This window comes from Symphalangus syndactylus, chromosome 5 (assembly GCF_028878055.3).
Source record: "Symphalangus syndactylus isolate Jambi chromosome 5, NHGRI_mSymSyn1-v2.1_pri, whole genome shotgun sequence".
NCBI lineage: Eukaryota > Metazoa > Chordata > Mammalia > Primates > Hylobatidae > Symphalangus > Symphalangus syndactylus.
In genome coordinates, this window is record NC_072427.2 from 6,063,470 (window position 1) to 6,083,896 (window position 20,427).

The 20,427-nt window shown below is 38.0% G+C and overlaps 1 protein-coding gene across 2 annotated transcripts in view; it reads left to right on the forward strand.

Moving 5' to 3' along the window:
* Positions 1-20,427, forward strand: part of CERS3 (ceramide synthase 3) — a 138,886-nt gene that overhangs the window by 40,006 nt on the left and 78,453 nt on the right. For both annotated transcript variants that reach the window (XR_008657561.2, XM_055277068.2), the window contains exons 4-6: positions 554-727; positions 11,655-11,769; positions 17,940-18,058. Coding sequence is in view for 1 of the 2 variants with exons in the window: in XM_055277068.2 (XP_055133043.1) it covers positions 555-727; positions 11,655-11,769; positions 17,940-18,058 (407 nt within the window). In the remaining variant the exon portion in view is untranslated. The remainder of the gene's footprint in view (positions 1-553; positions 728-11,654; positions 11,770-17,939; positions 18,059-20,427) is intronic.

Below are 20,427 nucleotides of genomic sequence, written 5' to 3' on the forward strand. Positions count from 1 at the left end.
CAGTGATGTGTTAAACTTTAGTTTTTCCATGCCATAAACAAAATTGTTCAGAGGGTATGGAAGAGTAATTCTTGTTTAATGCAATGAAGGATCATATAATCCATTAAATAATAGTATTCCATTCTTGCCTTATTTTCTTTCTTTTTTTTTTTTCTTCTTTTGAGGTGGAGTCTTGCTCTGTCGCCAGGCTGGAGTACAGTGGTGTGATCTTGGCTCACTGCAAACTTCGCCTCCTGGGATCAAGCGATTCTCCTGCCTCAGCCTCCCAAGTTGCTGGGACTACAGGTGCACACCACCACACCTGACTAATTTTTGTATATTTAGTAGAGATGGGGTTTCACCATGTTGGCCAGGATGGTCTTAATCTCTTTACCTCGTGATTCGCGCGCCTCGGTCTCCCAAAGTGCTGATATTGCAGGTGTGAGCCACTGCACTGGCCTCTTGCCTTATTTTCTAAGCTCTCTGGATCTGGCATTTTGAGCTAAGGTGATTGATGTTATCCTAAAGTTATGTGTTTGTTTTACAAGCCTAATGTCTGTTTCCATTTCTCTAGAATGTTTTGGACGTTTAAAGAATGGTTCTGGTTGGAAAGATTCTGGCTTCCTCCAACAATAAAGTGGTCCGATCTTGAGGATCATGATGGACTTGTCTTCGTAAAACCTTCTCATTTATACGTGACAATTCCATATGCTTTTCTCCTGCTGATTATCAGACGTGTATTTGAAAAGTAAGTAGTACCTGTGTCTTTTCTTCCCATTCCCCCTCTTCGCTCTAACATTAGAATCCTACAGTCTTAGGCTTAGTGAGATCCTTAGAGAGTCTGTTGTTCAGAGGTTGCCACTAATGGGCCGCAGATTCTTGGGATGAGTTAATGTAATTAGATGCACTCCAAATGTTATTTAAAGGCTGAACAACAAAACATTAGAAACATGGATCCCATTGAGTGCTTTAGTTTTATAAGGAAGAAAATCAAGATCAAGAGAGGTTGTGGACCACAGAGCTTACTAGTGTCAATGACAATATGGGAACCCAGTTCGTCTTCTACTCTTCCATGATGTCTGACAATGCATATGCATTCCTGGTAAGGTTGTGCTAGAAGAGTCTATGACTCAGGAAGCACTACCATTCTCATATGCCTATAAAATAACAAAAATGGCTCATTAAAGACTAAACCAAATATTGCTATATAGTATAGTTTATTTTAAAGGTTTGTTTAAAGGTTTAATAGCTGCCCTTCATTCTAAAGTGCAAGGAAATCAAAGAGAAAAATTAATCAGTTTGCTTTCTCAGAAAAAGTAAACTTATTTTTTTATTGATTTAATTTAAATGGATATTATTTCCAGCCTTTTTATTAAAATTGTACTAGTGTTATGATAACAGTAGATAAATGTTCATCTATAATCTCTGTAGTTGACTCTATTTCAAAAAGCTGTTATTAGCACATTAATTTATTTGGAGCAAAGAGAATATTCAAATGTCAAGAGTTGGAAAAACTTGAGACAAAATCTGATAGAGATCATTTTGTCCAAGACTAACTGTAATGCAGATCATATGTTTATAACCATTTGCAGGGTCCTTATCTTGAGAGCTAGTTTGACCAACTCTGTTTCATGAACTCTTGAAAAAGTTTTTGTACAAACAACAACTTCACTGGGGCCAGCAGTGTGCTATTCCTATTGGGAGGAAAAGAAAGCCCCTGGATACCACTAAACCCTGGCTGAGAACATTTGAAAATGTACTTTTCTGACAGTTAATTCTACTTTTTACTCACATATTTGGATGCGTCAAGAATGCATAAATAAAGTAGAAAAATTACTATCCTGAAATACTAGCTGTTCTTGCATTGTATCCGGTGATCTTTGAATTTGGCATCCAGGTCCATTACTTGTTTCCATTGCAGATTTCCTACTTTTTGGTGGACAGCTCCATTTTTCACAGTTTGGCCAGGACTGTGAGCCAGAAACATCTTTAGGTTGCCAAAGCAGCACAGCTGTGGAGGACCAGCTTGTTACGTCCCCATCTTGGCCTCTCCAACAACAATCAGGAAGGAATCCAACCCTCTCTTAATTCCTAGGACCATTGTTGCTTCTTCTCAAGGGATTAAGTATAGTCTATATTCTCTATTCTACCTCCTTATAACTTCAGCTCCCAATAACTCACTCTCAGCTTTTTCCATTGTGACGCTACAGAAAACTATGTGTTGCTTCGCTAATGCCATATCTCTTTTAATGCCATAGAAGGAAGGAAAATTTAACAGGGAGAGAGGTCATAGTTTTTGAAGTATAAGTTTATATTTTTTTTCCAGAGCTTCTATATCATTAGTGGGAGATTGAACCAGTTATATCATAAATAAAATATCACTTATACCTTACATTTGAATAGGAATTTATGGTTTAAGAGCTACATAAAATCACAAATGGTGTGATCTCAGTCCGCATGTCTGGAAATGAGAGATAAGTGACCTGGCCAAGGTCACACAGTTCACATGTAAGGGGGTGGATCTAGGACTCGAACCCGTGAGCTCAGGTTTAGGGTTGCTGGCTTTTTATTTTCTGACTGTTTCAGTAATTCTTAGACTTTCACAGCGAAAGACTCCTGATGGCAGAAGAGAGTACACAAATGTCTCTTGGGAATACAGAAAGCAAGCTTAAAGAGATAATAGCAAACATCAAAATTTCTGAACTGTTTTAAAAATTCATGTAAATATAACCCTATGTTTCAGCATATCCTGACATATTTAACACAAGAAAGCTTCCTTCTTTTGTTCTAGACTGTATCTATGCTACATCTTCTCATTCTATGAAGTGACCAAGAGTGTGATTTGGCTGGTTCATTATTGTCCTTAGTACTAGCCAAGAACTAGTCAAGATCAGAAATTCATGTTTCTTCCTAGAAAATCAAGAAGAGAGAGACAGACAGATGAGAAACAAAGAAGCAGATAATTTGAAAGTAACTGACATTTACTTTGTATTTAAGATTTTCTTTTCTCGAAAGTTTTAGTTTGTGGCTTATGTTTTGTTTTTTGTTTTTGTGTGTGTGTGTGTGTGGCTAATGTTTTGATTTTTATTTTGTCCAGACTACTAGTTTCTAATTAGTTTATCTTCTATGCATTCTTTTATGTGTCTGAAGTGTGATTTAAAGGAAACCTAACCTGCTCAAATATCAACACTCATGGAATAAACACATTATCTCAGAGCAAATCATGGTCCCAGAAGAGTCCAAGGCAGGGGTGCAGGTGGTAAAATCAGAAGGACACATTTTTATTATTGTTGTTACTTAATTATACACGAACAGATTCCCCACCCCAGCAACATAAGGTCATGATGGGGCAGTATGTCTGTCCTTCTTTAAAGGAGGGTAGGATAGCTGGAGTAACCTATCTGTAGTGACTTACATAAATTGAAGAAGTATTGTTACTAACTGTCCCAAATGGAAATAGTCTTAAAATGTGCACATTAGACTTTTTCATCTGAGATCTACTTTGTTCCTAATAATTTGTTCACACATAAAAACAAAAAACAAAACAAAACAAAACCTCTGAAAAACTCTGCTCACAGAGCCTCTGAATCCTTAGGAACTGGGAATCAATCTCATGCCAATAGGCTAGTGTATCTATTTAGGAGAAGTATTTAAACGTAACATGCCTAATATCTGCCTAGGGATACATTCCTTTTATTCTATTAAAATATTAAAAATACAGGGAGATCTGGGATGTCTAGGCTTTTGGCTCCCAGGTAACTGATGGGGTGCTAGACAAAGAGGGGGCCATCTGGGTGTCTGAATGGGTTTGTCTGAAGGCTCAGTTCTGCAATAGTAGCAAACCTAAGGGACTCATTCCCTGGTAATTAACCTAACTTTGAACCATTTACATGGGAGCAGATGTTCATTCTTTTTTCTTCCTCTCAGACTTTTTTTTTTCTATTCCGTATCAATAAAATGAAAATTTAGGCAAGCTAGCTGGCAAGCTAATCTCTCAGTTTCTTTCTAGGGCTAAGACTTACAATTTCCCTTATCTCTTCAGTTGAATTTATCAAATATTTATTGTGCTTCTTTCTTCTCTCCTTTTTCAAAATAGATTTTTAATTAAGTGACTATTTATATTCATCTACACTTTCCTAGATTTATTTGAAAAGGGAAGATAGCACTCAATTAGACAACTGTATTTATATCTACACTCTGTTCTGTTAAATATGTTATTTTTTGGCCAGGCACGGTGGCTCGCGCCTGTAATCCCAGCACTTTGGGAGGCTGAGGCAGGCAGATCACGAGATCAGGAGATCGAGACCATCCTGGCCAACACAGTGAAACCCGATCTGTACTAAAAATACAAAAAAATTAACTGGGTGTGTTGGCACGCACCTGTAGTCCCAGCTATTCACGAGGCCGAGGCAGGAGAATCGCTTGAACCCAGGAGGCAGAGGTTGCAGTGAGCCGAGACAGCGCCACTACACTCCAGCCTGGCGACAGAGTGAGACTCCGTCTCAAAAAAAAAAAAAAAGTGGTTTTTTTTTTTGTGTGTGTGTAAGAGGTAGGTATCCAGTAAAATAAAAATCATTATGTCTGTCCTTGAAATTAACAAAGAGGACTGTAGTTCTCTTTCTTGTTTAAATTAATGATTTTAACAGGTATTTATTCCTGATATCAGCAAGGATGCTATGAATGTGTATATTTATCTACGTGTATACTGACCCATATGCTATTTCTCACATGACCCTCTAGAGAAGAATGTTATGCTTCATTTGGCTTTGAGATTAGTTTTGTTTCCTTACTGTATAAATCTTTGGTTTAATTCTATTTTGCTTTCCCCTCCTAATTTCTTCATTTCTAGCACTTGAGGAGATAGCACTGAGTGAATATATTGAAAACACTACCCTATGAAACTATTTCCAGTTTGTGTTGTTCTAATAGAGAAAAAAATGGATGTTTTCTCCACTAAAATTTTCCAGCTACTAGGTTGGATAAATGAACTAATTCAATTATTTATCTAAAGCCCTGTCGTATATATATATACATTTTTTTCTCTCTCTCTATACACACACACACACACACACACACATATATATGCTCTCTGTCTTTCTCTGTATCTCTCTCTCTGTCTCTCTCTCTCTCTATATATATATATATATCTATATAAGAGCAACCTTGAGTGATTGATGACTTTTTCATTAATTCCTTTTTTTCCCCCATGTACTACTCCCATTCCCCTCTCTGCCGTGTTCTGTGTATTTGGTGATCCTTTATTTGTATGACCCAGTAAAACATGTGCTTCATGTACCGGTATCACTTGTTGACATAAATGGTATTGTGCTAAGACCTTTTCTTTCTTCTTTTTTAAAATTTAGCACTATGTTTTATGATCTCTCCACATTGCCCTGTGTACATCTGGTCCATAATTCATTTATTTTTATATGTCTCTGAAATTTAGGGGCCATTTTCAAGAGAAGTTAATTCATCTGGAAGTTGGACTGACATACATTTAATCAGATTATCTTAGGAGAGTTTTTATTCAACTTCCGTCAATATAAAAATGAATTTAAGAACTAAATGATCATTCATAACTAAAATTTTCAGCATTTAATTCAACACCAAAATTCTTCTTAAGTCCTAGAATTGACTGACCTGGCAGAAGATAGTACCTTTGTCAGAACTGAAGGAAGAATAGGGAAATCTCATTATTTTAAAAATATCTGCTTTATTGAGGTTTGATTTACATACAATAAAGTTCATCCAAAATTTGATGCATTTTGACAAATGTATACAGTCTTGCAACCATTAACACGATTATGATACAGATTTCTGTCAGCTAAAAAATTCTCTTGTAATGCTTTCAGTTAATACCCTCCCTACCCACTAGCCACCAGCAATCACTAATCTTTCTGTCACTGTAATTTTGTATTTTCTAGGATTTCCTTTAAATGAAATCATATAGATTATTGTCTTTTATGTTTGACTTCTTTCATTAAGCTTAATGCTTTTAAGATTTTTTTCATGTTATATATATCAGTGGTTCCTTTCTATTGCTGAATAGTCTTTCAACATACATATATACTATAACTTATTTATCCTTTAGTTGATGGGAAGAAATTTGTGTTGCGTACAGTTTTAGGCCATTATGAATGAAGTTACTATGAACATTTGAGTACAAGAATTTGTGTGGATATATGCTTTTATTTGTCTTGGTAAAGAGCAAAAACATTTGCTCTTCAAGACACTGTTAGTGTATATCCCTACAATGGAATATTGTTCTGCAATAAAAAGGAATGCACTACAAATACATGCTATGACATGGATGAACCTCAGAAACATTAAGCTCTGTGAAAGAAGCCAGACACAAGTGACCGCATATTGTATAATTTCATGTATATTAAATATTCAAAAAGGCAAAGCCATAAAAACAGAAAATAGATTAGTGATTGCCTGTGGCAGGTGCAAGAAGAAACAGAGATTAACAATAGACATGAATGATGGAAATGTTCTAAAGCTGATTCACAGTAATGGTTGTACAACTTAGTAAATTTACTAAGAAGTCATTTGATACATTAAAAATTTGTATACTTGAAAATATTGAATTATATGATATGCAAAATACCTTACTAGTTATCTTTTTAGGAAACATTACTGTAAATAAAATAAAAAGGCAAGCCACAGACTGGGAGAAATTATATGTAAAACATATATCTGATAAAGGACTTAAATTCAGAATATATAAATAATTCAGAACTCAATAATAAAAAGAAATAACTTGGTTTTAAAAATAGGCCAAAGATTTGAGCAAATGCTTCATCAAATAAGATATACAAATAGAAAATAAGCACATGGAAAGATGCTCAAAATTATTAGTCATTAGGAAAATACAAATTAAAACCACAATGCACTGGATTAGCAAAAATGTCAGAGTAAGAACCTCTGAAAATTCTTTCTTCCATAAAAGCAACCAGAAAACTAGCAAAAATTGTCACAGTCAGTTTTTTTCAGAATTGAGAATCAACCAAAGACTTACAGTGATCTAGGGGTTGTTATTTAAGAAAAACAGCAGAATCTTGGAAGGAATAGTAAGCTGTGTGACATTTTTAACTTGCCCTGTTCCCATCTTGCCCTCTCCATCTTGGGACAGCCTTGAAGAACCAATGGCCCACAATTATGGTGGAAACTAGCAGCCTGGCTGCCACTGAAAGGAGCGGAACAGAGTAGAAGCTCCTTCAAAGCTCAGTATCAGAGGGTTGTCATTATCTGACCTGTCTGATGGTTCTCTGGAAGACACTACTCACAATGCTGTCTTTATCTGACCTGACTCAGAGCTCACCCAGTGAAAAAGCCTTTTCCCTGAGGGTGTTTGTCTAAAACAATTAGAGGTAATTGATTAACTTCATAACTGTCTAAGACAGTGGATAACAATTGGGGCAAACAATAAAATAACCAAAAAGCTTAAAAGGAAAACCTAGAACATGAGATGTGCATAGAAGGCTTTGAAAAACTCCAACATATCCTGGGAAATCTAGAAGGCCTGTGTAATGGTTAGTGCATGTTCATGGCTATCTGTATGCTCAGGAAAGACCTGGGAAGGCCATAAGCTCTCACCTCTGAATGACCTTTAGGCTCTGTGCAAACATCAAGTGAAGGCTAAGGCAGAGTTACTTACTGCCTAGCTAAATGTTGAAGGAAAGACTGAGAAGCTTATTGGTTCTAAGCATTTAAGGAAATCTCTGTCTAATCATTAGCTGACCACTAAGCTAAACTAATAAAGCCTTCATTGCTCACACATCACAAAGAAGCCTTTACAGATTAATTCAAAAAGGTGACTAAGCCTCACGCCTGTAATCCCAGCACTTTGAGAGGCTGAGGCGGGTGGATCACGAGGTCAGGAGATCGAGACCATCCTGGCTAACACGGTGAAACCCCATCTCTACTAAAAATAAAAAAAAATTAGCTGGGCACGGTGGCGGGCACCTGTAGTTCCAGCTACTCGGGAGGCTGAGGCAGGAGAATGGCATGAACCTGGGAGGCGGAGCTTGCAGTGAGCCGAGATCGCACCACTGCACTCCAGCCTGGGCGACAGTGAGACTCTGTCTCAAAAAAAAGAAAAATGGTGGCTAAGCAAACAAATGGACAATAACAAATAGCAAAAACAACAAACTTTGGGGAGGAGAAATAATCTGATTTTTATAGTTGCCACCTTATAGTATTTAACATGTCCAATTTTCAACAAAAATTTATGAGACATGCAAAGAAACAAAAAATTATGGACTATACACAGGAAATGTAGCAATTATTGCAAGTGTTTCTGAGAAAGCCTAGATAGTGGACTTATTAGACAAAGGCTTTAAGTCAACTATTTTAAATATGTTCAAAGAACTGGCCGGACGCAGTGGCTCACGCTTGTAATCCCAGCACTTTGGGAGGCCGAGGCAGGCGGATCATGAGGTCAGGAGATTGAGACCATGGTGAAACCCCGTCTCTACTAAAAATACAAAAAATTAGCCGGGCGTGGTGGTGGGCGCCTGTAGTCCCAGCTACTCGGAGAGGCTGAGGCAGGAGAATGGCGTGAACCCGGGAGGCGGAGCTTGCAGTGAGCCGAGATTGCGCCACTGCACTCCAGCCTGGGCGACAGAGCGAGACTCCGTCTCAAAAAAAAACAAAAAAAAAAAAACAAAGAACTGGAGAAAAACATGCTTCAGAACTAAAGGAAAGCATGAAAACAATGTCTCACCAAATCAAGAACATCAATAAAGTAATTGAAACTATAAATTATAACAAAGAACCAAATAGAAGTTCTAGGTTTGAAAACTACAATGACTGAAATCAAAATTTCATGAGAGAGGCTCAGTAGCATATCTGAGCAGGCATAAGAAAGAGTCAGCAGTGTGAGGAACAGCAAAATAAAAGAGAATGAAGAAAAATAGTCTTAAAGACTTGAATACCAACACACACATAATGGGAATTCCAGAAGGAGAGAAGAGAATAAACAGGACCCCAAAAATGTGAAGAAATAAATGGCCAAAAATTTCCCTGAATTCTGAATCTGTATATCCAAAAAGCTAAACAAACTCCCAGTATGATAAATTTAAAGAGAACTACATCTACATATGTCATAATCAATTTCTCAAAAGCCAAAAAGAAAGAATCTTGAAGGTAGGAAGAGTGGAACAACTCATCACATACAAGGAATTCTCATTATGATTAGGAATTGATTTCTCATCAGCATCTATGTAGGCCAAAGGCAGTGGAATGCCACATAAAAAACGCTGAAAGAGAAACACTGTGAACCAAACAAAACTCTCCTTCAAAATGAAAGAGAAATTAAGACATTCTGAAATAAACAAAAACCAAGAAAATTAATTACTAGCAGGCCTAGCATACAAAAAGTTTGAAAGTAAGTCCTTCAGACTGAAATGAGAGTACACAAGACAGTAACTCAAATCCACATGAAGAAATAGCACCAGTAAAGGTAACTATGTAAGAAAATAAAATGATAGTATAAGCATTTTTTTTTGTTTGTAACACTTTGTCCTATCGGATTTAAAAGGCAATTGTATAAAACAATAATGTAAATCTGTGTTGATCACAGCACAATTTATAAAGATGTAATTTGTGACAGGAGCACAAAGAAGGGGAAGGGGAATGGAGTTTCTTAACTCTATTGAAATTAATTTGATATTAATCTGAAGTAAGATGTTATAAATTAATATGTCAATTATAATCCCCAAGTGAATAACTAAGAAAATAACTTTTAAAATAGTAAAAAACCAAAAAGACAAGAACATTAAAATGGTACATGAGAAAATATCTATTTAACACAAAATAAGGTAGTGATGGACAAATAAACAAAAGGGCATAAGATATATAGAAAACAAATAGCAAAATGGCAGACATAAATCCTATTTTATCAGCAATTACTTTAAATGTAAATGGATTAAATACTTTAATTAAAGGCATAGATAAAATAGTTAGGAAAACATGATCCAACTATATGTTGTCCACAAAAGACACCTGTTTATTTAAAGACACAAATAGGTTGAAAGTAAAAGGATGGAAAAAGATATACCATGCAAACAGTAACTACAAGAGGACTGGAGCAGCTGTACTAATATCAGACAAAATATAATTTGATAGATTTCAAAATTGTTACCACAGACAAAGGACATTTTATAATAATAAAAGGGTAAATATGTCCAGATGATATAACAATTATAAACATATACACACTTAGCAACAGAGTTCCAAAATACGTGAAGTAAAAACTGACAGAATTAAAGGGCAGTCAGGCAAGTCAACAATAATAGTTGTAAACTTCAATACTCACTTTCACTAACTGATAGAAGAGCTAGGCAGAAGATTATCAACAGGGAAATAGAAGACTTGAACAATATTGTAAACCAACTAGACCTAACAAACGTCTATAGAACACTCTACTCAACAACACCAGACTACACATTCTTCTCACATGCACTAAGAACATTCTCCAGCATGATCACATATTAGGCTCTAAAAGAAGTCTCAATAAATGTGAAAGGATTTAGATAGAAAGTATGTTTTCCAACCACAGTGAAATGAAATTAGAAATCAATAACAGCCAGGCACAGTGGCTCATGCCTGTAATCCCAACACTTGGGGTGGCTGAGACAGGAGGATCACTTGAGGCTAGGAGTTGGAGACCAGCCTGGGCAACATAGCAAAATGCTCATCTCTTAAAAAATAAGAAATCAGTAACAGAGAGAAATCAAGAAATTAACAAATACATGTAAATTAGATAACATATTTCTAAATAACCAACCAGTCAGGGAAGAAATCACAAGGTAAATCTGCAAATACTTGAGATGATGAAAAAGAAAATGCCATACTAAATAGAATGCAGCAACAGCAGTGTTTGAGGGGAAACTTATAGCTGCAAACACCTATATTTAAAAAGAAGAAAGACCTCAAATCAATAATGTAAACTTCCACCTTAACAGACTAGAAAAATAAAATCAATCTAAATTTAAAGCAAGTAGAAGATAGGAAACAATAAAGATTATAGTGGAAAATCAACAAAAACCACTACACACCCAGTAGAATTGCCAAGGCTGACAGTATCATGTGTTGGCGGGGATATGGGCTAACTGGAACTCTGACACAGTATTGGTGGGAATGCAATACAGTACAGCTACTTTGAAAAACAACTTGCCAGTTTTTTATAAAGTTAAATGTATACTTGCCATACCACCCATCAATCCTATTCTTACATATTTGCCCTAGAGTTGTGCCATTTTTTCATATGTTAGAACTTGAAATGGGAATGTAGTAATTTCTTTAAGATAATAACACCAAATAAAACATTTTCTAACAAAATTCCTATTTATTTTAATCCCCGGGAGTCTTTAAAATTCTAAGTAGAACAGCTTATTCTAATTCCTAAATCTTATCTATAAATATATTTGGATTAACATAAAATACATTTTAGAATTGTGCAAGTGTTTTTTTTTTTTTAATTATTGCTTTTTTGTATGGACTGAAACTTTTCTGTTTTGAGAGACAGATTTTGGCTGTAGGTAGCCCCAGTGGCAACATAAACGAATGACTGATTTCTTTAGAAACCTAAAGTTACAGCTTTAGTTTTCTGGTGTCATTGTGGATTTATTCTTAGATTTTGAACTTTTTTTCTTTTCATATTTTTGTAGATTTGTTGCTTCACCTCTAGCAAAATCATTTGGCATTAAAGAGACAGTTCGAAAGGTTACACCAAATACTGTCTTAGAGAATTTTTTCAAACATTCCACAAGGCAACCATTGCAAGTAAGTACAAATTCTTTGCTTTTCGATTTAAAAATCTTCTTTCTTAGTGGTTCAGTTATCTATAGCTTACCTTGTGTGTGCAAGAAATCTAGTTGATCAGCAAATGATTTGGATTCATTTGGATTTATTATTTCTTTGTTCTGTTGACAGGTTTAGAACATCCCAAGTATGATACATATGATATTATAAAATTACAAATGTTAACAGTTGAACTATTGTATTTAACTATAGTGTTGAGCACTAATGATCAGTGCCATAATTTTGGCATAAAGGTCAACATTTAATTTTTAATGGTTGAATATATACAAAGTATACAGATGAAGAAATGTAATTGTTAGGGCAGAGAAGCCCATATGTGACACTTTTGATGATTGTGGCATCATCAAAATACATTACACACATTATGAAAATGTTCATTGGGGTCGCTTTCATGAGTAGGACTGTTATTTTATTCAAAGCCTCAACATACTCAGAAATATGCTGTGCCCCTCACTACTCTCCAGAGAGAATTTCTAAGACAGTCACAGCTCTCTTCACAATATCAAGTTTCCTTCATTTATGTTGTAGTGCACTGCATACTTAAATACATTCAGAAAAAGAAAAAAGTTTTTAATCTAATAGTTAAAAAAATAATGTCTAAGTAAGTCTAGTGTTCACTCCAGTTTTATTATATTTCCATAGTTAAAATGACAGATGAAACAAAACTTCTCCAAAAGTGATACAACCTCTATGATGAATACAAACAGCTATCCCCAGTAATTTTAAAATCCAAGTACATATGCTAACACAGTTCTAGGATAAATAGATTTTTGAGGGTCCTGAACTTTATTTGCTGAATTAAGTTGCCTCTACTATGACAGTTGCTCTAATTTGTTCCTTGTGGTTTCTCTGCACATGAAAGCACGTTGAGCTTTGGCCACCTTGCGTGAGATGTGGTGTCAAGTGAGGGCTGCCCTCAGCTCCTGTATTTGACTGCTTTTGTAACCTAGGGGTAGTCTGACAAGCCGTCTTTATATGTTTTTTATTCCCGTGTGCTTTAAACAACTGCCGTCATTCATCTAAATCCTTTTGTTACCACTGGTGATAAGAATACCTAAGCATCCCTTTATATGTTTCAAACAGGAACTTATTTAGCTGTGTTTAAAAAAAAGATAGAGTTCTTTCTGGGACCTTTATTATCCTCCTTTGTTTGGGAGCAACTAACTTTAGTAATACTTTGTATAAAATGGGAAGAACAGTGCTATAATACCAATTTGTTGCTATACTTGCTATTGCTAAGAGCTTCTAGTCAGCTTTTCAGGATATTTAAAATTATCTAGAAAATTTGGTACTTGAGAGCTTCTCTGCTATGGAGAAAAAATGTCCATGTGACAAAGGAAAACTAAGGATAGCTGAAAAGGTTTATAGGGTGGTAGTCTGTCTTTTTCGTGATTAAGATGAGGAAACTTAAGGCCCAGCCAAAGGGAAATGAGTGGTCGTGCTGCTAATGAGTGGCTGAATCCAAAGCTAGAACCTGGCCCATACTTCCAGTCCTGTAACCTTTCCACCACGCTACAGTGAGTTCTTTATCTGTAAATGGAATGTTAAAGATATATTTTAAAGACTGGTGCTGTGTTTATAGTAATTATTCTAACTCAACTGACATTACAGTATGGTTTAATAAAGACAGAATTTTCACATTTGCATCCAGTAAGAGGAAAAAAATAGTGGCTGGGCGCAGTGGCTTACGCCTGTAATCCCAGCACTTTGGGAGGCCGAGGTGCACGGATCACGAGGTCTGGAGATCGAGACCATCCTGGCCAACATGGTGAAACCCTGTCTCTACTAAAAACACAAAGATTAGCTGGGCTTGGTGGCGAGTGCCTGTAATCCCAGCTATTTGGGAGGCTGAGGCAGGAGGATAGCTTGAACCAGGGAGTTGGAGGTTGCGGTGATCCGAGATCGCGCCACCACACTCCAGCCTGGTGACAGAGTGAGACTCCATCTAAAAAAAAAAAAAAAAAGTTATATATCACCCCCAAAGTGTTAGCTTCATCTATTGAACCAAAAAGGTGAAGGAATATAAAATTCCTAAATTATATTGCTCTGAGATTAAAAAACTGAGGCAGTATTTGTATAGTATATCAAGATAACAATAATTTGGCCAGTAAAATGTCTGTAGCCTAAAAGCACTAGGACTTAGGAAGATAGACTGTAATACAGGAGGAGAGAGTTCACAACTTAATAGGAATTGCAGATACAGAAACAAGCCCATCTCACATACCTACCACGTTAACCTGGCCAGTGTCCTACAGATAGCACTTTGCTTCATTATGGCTGAGGTAGTAAGTTGCTGGGTGGATGAAAAACAGTTTTGTACTGATTGAAGATTAGGGTATTACCACTAAAAAAAGTATTCAAAACCTAAAACAGTAGAATATTGCATTGGTAATATTTGTAGATAACACCTGACTTGATTGAAACAATTAAGTACACAGACCCAAGGATGCTGCTTCAGCAGCTATAGACTGCACCAGTAAAACAAAACACTTCCATGCATATGACATCGACTGTGGGCCGGTTAGCACAGAAGGGCATAACATGGTATTGATGAGGCCTAAAATACTATACACATGAGCCTCCAGTGAGAGTTTTGGTCTGTGATATTGCACAGTTCTCTTATGATTGTATCTATGCAGGTGTGTGTCTGTACGTGTGTGTGTGTGCATATCAAGAACAACTTCCAGATGTTTGGGGTAAGACCAACAACTCTGACCAACGATCAATTATAGTGCTATATAGGTAACATGTAGTGACAGTGGAACTTATTGTTTAGCCCTTTCCCTTAGCAAAATAAAAAATAATTATATATATATATGAACTGATGCAGAACAAGTAAGTTCTGGAAGAGATCTGAAGAAAACGTGGCACTGTGAGACTGACCTCAAGCCAGTTACTACACTCAGTAAAGGTATTCCAGTGTGCTAGCTTGAGTCATTCATAGATTCAAACATTTTTAGAGCAAAAACCTCTTCGAGTGCAATTTATTGTACAGGTGAGACATGTGAGAGCCAAAGAGGTAGGGTGACTCGTCCACTGGCACAGAGGGTTCCCTTTTCAGTCCAGAGGCCAGGTCTCTTGGCCCCATTCAGCACTCCTCCTTTAGGCCATTCGACCTCTCCTTGAGGCTGTGCCTGAGAGAGACCTTTCCTGCATGTTCCAACCCACTTCTGAATGTTCACAGCAATAGGTAGTGTAGAGGCTAAAATACAAATTGTGAGGACAGACCATGTGGTTTTAGAGCCTGGCTCTGTCACAGACTTTCTGTGTGGAGACGGACAGATTAAACTTCCCATGCCTCAGTTTCCTCTTCTGTGAATTGAGCATAATTATATTGCTTATCTCATAGGGCTCTTGTGAGGATCAAATTGAGTTAATACATATAAAGTGCTTAGAATGGTGCCTGGCACATAGTAGATGCTCAGCAAAGGTCAGCTATTATTATTTATACCATTAACTCTGTGCCTATCATGCACTGACTTCCAAAGGAGCATGTTTAAGCATGTCTTCCTAACTCAAGGGAATTGTCACTTTGTTTCTTAATCATGCTTGTTTTTGCTCCCATGACATCTTGCACTATTTTCTGATCATTACAGATGGTCAATAAATGCTTCATGTTTCACACATTAATTCAAGAAAACACTTTTAGACACTTTTGTTTGCAAGGAGTTTTCTCTCTCAATAATATCATAGTGCATGAGGCCAGTATTGACAAGACTGACTTCCAACTAGATTCTTCTGTCTCCAAAATAGAAAGAAAAAGCTTCGAATCATAAACAGTTGCTGTCTTCTATATATGTTTATTAATAATTCATTGGGCAATTATTTGTAGAAGTCATTGGATAATAAAATGGGGTTGTTCTAAGATCTGAGAACATTCCAGAATAAAGACAAGGACTTTAGTTTGTTTTGCTCACTACCGAATCTCCCACACCTAGATGGTGCCTGGCACCAGTGCTTAGAGACTCTTTAAATCCTTTCAAATGAATGAATGACTAAAATACTTGAAATAGTAAAGCTAGGCCCAGAGCCCCTTCTGTCCGAGCACACGGAGTATAGTGCAGCAGCATGCCAGAATATGTCCTGCTGTGCACCAACGAACAGAATTTGAATTGTATTCTCCATTTTGGGGGTCTGTTCATGTTTGCAAATTTTGTTAAAAGTAAAGGAATACTTTTTTCTTGAATGATCTGTAGTCCATGGTTTCCTTTCTGTGTTTGGTCATAAAAATCTCTAGCACTGACACAGATCTCAATAGTTTCATTAGCACATTCCAATCCCTTTGTCCTCAAGTCATCCCTCGGAGGTGGGTAGCAAACATTCTCTTAATATCCCATTTTCCATGGGGGTCAAAGTGCGGTGCTTACGCCTACATAGCTAGGAGGTAGCAGAACTGGATCTTCTGTTTTCAGCTTCCTGCCCTTCCTACCATATCCGATTGCTTTGACACTGCAGTGTTCTTTCCTTCCCTCAAGGTAACATATGAGATAATCTCGCAGAAGCTATCCGGCTGGTCACAGACTTTTGGGTATTCAGCCATCTGGCTCACAGGCAGGCTTTATTTGGCCCTCACAATATTCATCCACAATTGGTTTAAATTTACTTTGAGGGGTTGGTCAACATTTTTAAAAACATAGTGATTTCTCATCAAAATCCTGGGTCTGCACGTTTTCTCTGGAAGCGTCAGCCATCTGGCTTGGTCATACCTGGCCTTTTGGGACATGATATGTGCTTTTCTGCCTGCTGTATCCATTCAGCTCCCACTTCTTTCCTCAGCACCAAAGCTGAGGGTCAGTTTTATGCCATTTTATTTTTCACAAAATGGAATTAAGAGGAAATGGAAATGTTTCTTTTGTTTATTTATTTATTTATTTGTTTATTTATTTATTTATTTATTTATTTAGAGACGGAGTCCTGCTCTGTCGCCCAGGCGGTAGTATAGTGCCACAATCTCGGTTCACTGCAACCTCCGCCCTCAAGGTTCCAGCAAGTCTCCTGCCTCAGCCTCCTGAGTAGCTGGGATTACAGGAGCCCACCACCACGCCCAGCTAATTTTTGTATTTTTAATAGAGATGGGGTTTCACCATATTGGCCCGGCAGATCTCGAACTCCTGACCGCCTTCTCGGCCTCCCAAAGTGTTGGGATTACCGGCATGAGCCACCACACCCGTCTGGAAATATTTCTTATTCTTACTTGGGAAAAAAAAATCAAGAGGGCTGGCATTTTTCATGAGCATATTTCTTTGTGGACGTGGAGAAGGTTACCATAGGTTTAAAGTACAAAACATGCCTATGTTAAAATCCCACTGTGAAACAGAACTGGTCCATTCGGTCATTTATGTTTCTTGTCTGGCTTGGGTAGACCTTCGAATTGGTAACATTTGAGCGAATCTATCATTCATATTGTTTCCAAACCTGTTCAAAATGTTAAAGGTTTCATTGCATGGTAGCATAAAAAAAAAATCATAGCCTACAACTTCTACTTCCCAAAAGAGAAGCAATCATCATCATCATATTTTGCAATTGTTATTTTTGTTATTGAAATTATTTTGGATTAGTTTGAAATAGGCTCTCTATATAATTAAATGTAAAAGTGGATGGCTAACACCAGTTTGAGTTTTTCCTGCATTATCTTCTGTAGCTGTCAAAAGAAATAACAAAATGCACTAGCCTAAGTTCTCATCCACACTTTGCTACTAATTTTAGGTTTTGGACAAGTCACTAAAGTTCTTGGGGCTTCAGTTCCCCATAGGAAAAATGAGGAGATTGGATTTTATTGAATTTGATTTAAACTATGCTACTCTACCTGGCGCCTAGGAAGTCCTAAGCACATTTTAGCTGAACAAGTGAGCTCACACATGCAGCTTGAACGCTGGATTGCTGCCAAATTATGGAGAATTGATCTTTCTCAGTAACTTAGAGAGCTGGGATAGTAACATTTTGTTTTTTGGTGTGTGTGCGTGTGTGTGATTCCATAAGCAAAAGAGGTAAATTCCCTGGCTCCGGGTCTCATGACAGAATTTCTCTCATCCCCAGTACCGAAGCTCTTGTAACTCAATCTCTGTCTTTTGTCTGCCTGCCAGTCTGACTCTGTTCTTTATCACTCATTTATTTGTTTCATCCCTTTTCAGACTGATATTTATGGACTGGCAAAGAAGTGTAACTTGACGGAGCGCCAGGTGGAAAGATGGTTTAGGAGTCGGCGGAATCAAGAGAGGCCTTCCAGGCTGAAGAAATTCCAGGAAGCTTGGTAAGGAGGATGGGCCGAGCTTTAGGAATGCTGCCGTCCTATCTGGAGCAGAGTGGTCCTTGCAGAGAGAATACTGCTGGGGCAGCAGAGGGAGGGTTCAGACCCAGGTCTGTCACCCACTGATGTGGTGTTTTAGGCTCCTCACACATTTGCCTTCTCTGCTTCCTCCACTCCTTTATAAATCAAGTAAGCTCTGAACTCTATTTATCGGGCGTCCCGAACCAGAATAGGTTCAGACAGACTCCCACACTATGAACTGTCTAAGATGAACAGGAGAGGTTATGTACTCAGCCTGAAACCCAGAAAAATCATAAAAATGTCTTAACTGGTGTTTCTCTTTTCTTAGGGTCAGGGCTGGCCCTAGGTCACCAGACTTTATCACCTGTGTCCAACCATCATAATTGTAAGAGCAGAGAATGTCTGCGAGGACGTGTGTTCCCTCTCAAAACACTGAGAAGGCCCTCTGTGTGGCGTGGCTCATGACCCCAGCCCTCCTGTGGGGTGCACAGCCCATCCTCTTGGTTTCCCAGGAGGCTTGGCAGGAGGATCAGGCTGGGCTGGGATATCAAGTGGGGTTTTACTGGAGCTGGCTACTTTGAGTCCATTCTGAGGGCAGGGAGATTGCATCGGATTTATTTTTAGTTTCATTTGAGTTCTGCTTTTTTTTCCCCCTCCTATAGGATATCGTAGTACTTTAGGTCACTCTTTTGTGGCAGAAACTGACACTTGTGCAAAAAATGGTGAGCCAGGTCATTGCTCTCACTTTGTTTCCCCTTCTTTGTATCCAGACAAATGTGTCTGAGTTGGGTTGTGTTCAATGCCACATTGTATGCACCAGCAGTGCTCCCTCTTCCTACCTGATTCTTAAGGCCCTCCCTCACATTGCCTAGCGACTTCCACCAGATATTTTTGTTTTGAAGGTGAAATGAATAAGGGAGCTGATGTAAGACTCTCAAATAAGCAAACAGGCTGTAGAAGGCTAAACTTTAATAACTTCCTTTAATCCATCTATACGTTCCCTATCCTATAATCCAGCTGTGAAACTGGGTGATGTTTAGAGGGATGGACCCATTCTTCAGGATGTCTCCAAACACTCACTTCTCACCACAGGCTTCCACTGCCTTTCTCACAGCAGCTTGAGGTGTATGACCTTGTTTGTTTTCTAACCAGCATCTGTCTGGTTTTTAGGTCTTGAAAGTTTGGTAAATATAATATAGAGTTGCTGCTGAGGTCAGATTGGCACAAGCGTACCTCTCTAACCATCAGCACAAAACAGTACAAGATGGAGCTGATCTTATGTTACATCCTCCTTTTTCTTGCTCTCATTCATTCATTCTTGCTAACAGATGATTCTTAAATAAAGACCCCAAGCAGGAACTAATTCTCTACCTCTGAGCTGAATCATATTTTAATAAAATTCTCTGGCATTTTTTTTATATATTATAGTGCCTTACAGGTTATAATTGTTTGATCCATCTGGGTGTGGTGGCTCACACCTGTAATCCCAGCACTTTGGGAGGCCGAGGCGGGTGGATCACGAGGTCAGGAGATCAAGACCATGGTGAGACCCCGTCTCTACTAAAAATACAAAAAATTAGCTGGGTGTGGTGGTGGGCGCCTGCAGTCCCAGCCACTCGGGAGGCTGAGGCAGGAGAATGGCATGAACCCGGGAGGCGGAGCTTGCAGTGAGCTGAGATCGCGCCACTGCACTCCAGCCTGGGCGATAGAGCGAGACTTTGTCTCAAAAAAAAAAAAAATAGTAATAATAATAATAATTGTTTGATCCTTCTGCCAATGATGTGAGACAGGGAAGGTGGGGCTATCCTGTCAATGAGAAACTGCACATCTGCCTAGTTTAAGGGTCTCTTAGGTGTTTGAATGGCTGTTGCATTCAGATCTTCTGACTCCTATTCTGATACTATTTCTTGTTCTATTATACTGCCCCTGGCACCTAATGCTTACCTCCCAGCAAGCAGAGGATCCTTAAATTGAGTAATATTTGGGCATCTGGCCATGTCAGTTAGCCTACTAAAATTCTTCCAGAGTTCATGCTGGAGAAGGGAATTTTGAGTTACCCTTATCAATCAGTCAGGCAATGCAGAGGTACAGGTTAGTAGTATCTTTTCCGTGCATAGCACTGTCCTAGATTTTGTGGCGTTCTAGATTTTAAGAGGGGAGTAACATGTGAGTCTTGGTTACCGGCCTTAAACAGCGAATTAGGGAGGCCAGATTATCACACATAAAACCATAACATCTATTGTCACGCCACCCCAGTGGCACGTGGGAGTGTACACCAGCAGATGCAACATCATGTTTAGATGTGTTGTGGGAATTTAGAGGTGATGGCATCAGCATGGCTGGAGAAGTTA